This window comes from Ovis canadensis, chromosome X (genome assembly GCF_042477335.2).
Source record: "Ovis canadensis isolate MfBH-ARS-UI-01 breed Bighorn chromosome X, ARS-UI_OviCan_v2, whole genome shotgun sequence".
Lineage (NCBI taxonomy): Eukaryota > Metazoa > Chordata > Mammalia > Artiodactyla > Bovidae > Ovis > Ovis canadensis.
The window spans coordinates 25,690,581-25,694,313 of NC_091727.1; the positions used below are offsets into that span (position 1 = coordinate 25,690,581).

Here is a 3,733-nt window from a genome sequence, read left to right on the forward strand (position 1 = left end):
TTGTGTCCGACTAGTAGCGACCCCATGGACTGCAGCTTACCAGGCTCCTCCATCCATGGGACTTTCTAGGAAAGAGTACTGGAGTGGGGTGCCATTGAACTGGCCCCTTTATGATCACCTTAATAGACTATCACCCAGGGACTAAAAGAGAAAAGTTAGTATCACACAAATTGTCCAAACGACAGAACTTCATCTCAGAACGTTTGAGCAATGACCCTGCAGTCGACTGAGAGCCCACAGTGAGAACTGTCAGGCTAAGGAGCCCCTTCACTTACTCTTCTGGAATGGTATGAGCATGGTTGGGGACAGGGGTGGACTTATACCAGTAAGGGAAGGATTTCCAGGCCCTGTCAGCAGTCATATTGAATGAAGTTTCTGAGTGAGATGTGAGGGGATCCACACCTCAGAAGACAGTCTCCCATCCTTCCCTCTCAGCTCATCTTACCTGTAGCAGCCATTTCCAGGAAGCCTTGGGTAGAAATGGTGAGATGAGACGTATATGCACTTCATACGGGAGACTCGGGGGTTCACATTTTCGATATGAGGCCTTGTCCTCGGATGAGCAGATGGATTGTAGCCCAGCATCTACAGGGGTTAAGGCAAGGCATGGAGAACGACAGAGCATCCCTTACTCCAGAAGAGGGAGCCCAGAGCGCCCTTGCTGTCGGTCTCATGGGCTCCAGGACGGCTGTTAGGCGTGGGCTCCCCAATTCTTCCTGCTGTGGGTGCTGACACAAGTGAGCGGCATGGAGTGAGCCAGCTGACATTTCAGGACAGGGACGTACCAGGACCCCTTAAGAGTCAAGGCAAAGTCCACGTGCCAATCCCGGGAGAAGCTCCCCCGGAACCCCGCCTGTCCAGGTCCCGCCCCTGCTGCCCTCCTGGAGCCCAGATGCGCAGGACAGGAAGTGACGTCCTCCTCAGCATGCTGGGGGAGCGACGCCATGCTTGACAGTGCCCCTATCTCTGAGAGCTGCCATTGACGGTGGCCAGTGGGAGCAGTCCCAAGTGTCATCGGGTGTCAAGATCGGACGTGACGTGAGTTACGAGTGCAGGGACACGTCTCTGCACCCCGAATCCCATTTCCCTCTGAGAAGAGGGGGCCCCACAGCCTCTGGCCACCCTAGCCCTGCTCTCAGACCAGAGGATCCAGCCTAGCTCTTAGGCCCCAAGACCGTCCACTAACCCCTATGGGGTCTCGGGAAAGAATGCCTCAGTCAGTTTCTGCTGGATCCCAGCTCCACTCAGTAGAGGGACAGCCATGAGCCTGTAGAGTGAAGGAGGGACCCTCGGGGGTACTGAGGGTCTCCATGCAGCAGAACGGAAGCCATGTGTAACCTCCAACTCATCGTGATTTCGCTGCAGATCATCCAGGCAGCCACCGGGCTGCTCTAAAGGTTCAGGGGCTCCCTCACTGTGACCGCGGATGCGGGACACTCAAAGAAGAGGGAACTTTGGTCTGAGGGGCTGGCAGCTGGTTAGTAGAGTGAGGATGTCAGGTTTGGGAAGTCAGGATGAGGACCGTCCTCCCGGACTAATGGGTGCCTCAGGACCCTCCCCTGTGATCAGATCTTCCTCCCGGCCAAACATCGGTAAGGAGAGTGGTGGCCTGAGAAGGGAGCTTGGAGCCTGGTTGTGAAGGGGCAGCCACGAGACAGCAGAAGGAAGGTGTTGGGACCCTTCAGTGGGGGGTTGAGCATGCTCTCCTCTGCTCGTCTGGGGTGACAGGGAAGGTGGCAGCGTCAATTTCAGACAGGAGAGGGGGCGTTGGATATGGGGGTGTCTCGCACCAATTTTCATCCTGACTCTGAATGTCAGCTGAGAGGACTTGCCTCCCCTGCCAGCACCCACTGCCCCGCCCCTTCTAACGCCCAGGCAGGACTGTCTGCTGCGCCCCAGGGCTCACTTTCCCTTGCTACTCAGCGGTCTCGGGGGACACGCTGAGCAGGAGAACAGGAGCCCTGTGGGTCCTAGAGTACTGGCCTCAAGGACCCCTCAGAGGTGGCTTCCATTCCATTCAGGGGGGACTCTCCTCGCTGAAGGTTCTCACAGCTTGTCCTTGTCCCTCCTCCAGGTGCCCTCCTTGCCTGCTTTCCTGCCCGGACTTCCACTTGTGGTCCCTGACCTGCTGTCACCATGCCTCGGAGGCACAAGAATAAGTCCCATGCCCGCAAGAAACGCCACCAGGTCCGGGGGGACACTCAGGAGGCCCAGGCCAGTGCTGCTGCAGCCCCAAAGGAGGAGTGCCCCTCCTCCCCCTCTTCTGCTCCTCAGGGTTCTCCCCTGAGCTCCCCTGCTGCTGGCGATCGCCAGGAGCTTCAGGGAGCCATGGCCCCTAGCTATCCTGATGCAGGGCCTTCCTGTGCAGGATCTGATGAAGGTGCCCAGGGCCCAGAGGAGGAAAGTGCAGGTGCCTCCCAGGCAGCCCCTGCCACTCAGAGCACTCGCAAAGATCCTCTGGCCAGGAAGGCCAGGATACTGGTGGAGTTCCTGCTGGAGAAGTACACCAAGAAGGAGCCCATCACGCAGAAGGCCCTGATGAAAATCGTCAGCAGGAAGTACAGGCAGCACTTCCCTGAGATCCTCAGTACAGCCCGTGAGTGCGTGGAGCTGGTCTTTGGCCTGGAGATGAAGGAAGTCGATCATAGCAGGAACATCTACACCCTCATCAGCAAGCTCAACCTCGGGGGAAATGATTGTCTGAGTGGTGAGGGGGGGCTGCCCAAGTCCGGTCTCCTCATGGTGCTCTTGGGGGTCATCTTCATGAATGGTAACCGTGCCACTGAGGAGGAGATCTGGGAATTCCTCAGTATGTTGGGGATCTATGCTGGGAGGAGGCACTGGATCTTTGGGGAGCCCAGAAGGCTCATCACCAAAGATCTGGTGCAGAAGGAGTACCTGAACTACCGCCAGGTGCCCAATAGTGATCCTCCACACTATGAGTTCCTGTGGGGCCCGAGAGCTTGTGCTGAGACCAGTAAGATGAAGGTACTGGAGGTTCTAGCCAAGTTCCACGGTAGGGTCCCTAGTTCCTTCCCAGACCTCTATGACGAGGCTCTGAGAGATCAGGTGGAGAGAGCATGGTTGAGAGGTGCTGCCAGGGATCCAACCATGGCTGAGGCTAGTGCCCCTTCCAGGGCCAAGTCCCGCAGCTCCTCCCACATCTAGGGAGGGGGCAGGGCACTTTGTTCCCTTTGTGTTGGAAGAGAGCAGTCAGGGTCCTAAATACTGCAGAGTAGTAGGGGTGGAGGGAACAAAACCCATATCTTCTTACAGTTTTAAATGGTAAGGGAGTTTAGATCTAGTTTGTTTTAACAAAATATACATCTGTTTTCTTGTATTCATATGAGAAATACCTAATGAACGATGATTTAAATTAGAAAGGTAAAGAGGTGAAGGAGGTGTTTGGTATTTTCAAATGTTCTTCTGATAAGGTTTATTGTGCTTCAGTATTCGAATGTATGAATTATATAAATCATAGTTTCTAGCTATTATAATGTTTTAAAAGTCTGGGTATTTGTAAAACACACTGAAAGTACTGAATATATTGTTGACAATGCAAACAAGATAACATGACATTAGAAGAGGATGTTTCTTGAACAGCAGTCAAGCTTCTAAAGAGTGTGTGGTAGTAGGGGGTAGATCACGTTTATTTCTATCACATTTCTCTCTCTGTTTCACACAAGAAACTTCTACATATTATTTGTTTCTTTTTTTTTCAAATGTTTTTACT

General features: G+C 53.9%; 1 protein-coding gene across 1 annotated transcript; it reads left to right on the forward strand.

The window, feature by feature from the left end:
• The first annotated feature begins 2,136 nt into the window (after positions 1-2,136).
• Positions 2,137-3,168, forward strand: LOC138930634 (melanoma-associated antigen B17-like). The gene has a single exon (XM_070291141.1). It carries the CDS (start codon positions 2,137-2,139, stop codon positions 3,166-3,168), a length of 1,032 nt encoding a protein of 343 aa, XP_070147242.1.
• Positions 3,169-3,733: the final 565 nt, after the last annotated feature.

Excerpts from the sequence above, each read along its gene's own strand:
- LOC138930634 (XM_070291141.1), top strand. The coding sequence starts at position 2,137 with ATGCCTCGGAGGCACAAGAATAAGTCCCATGCCCGCAAGAAACGCCAC.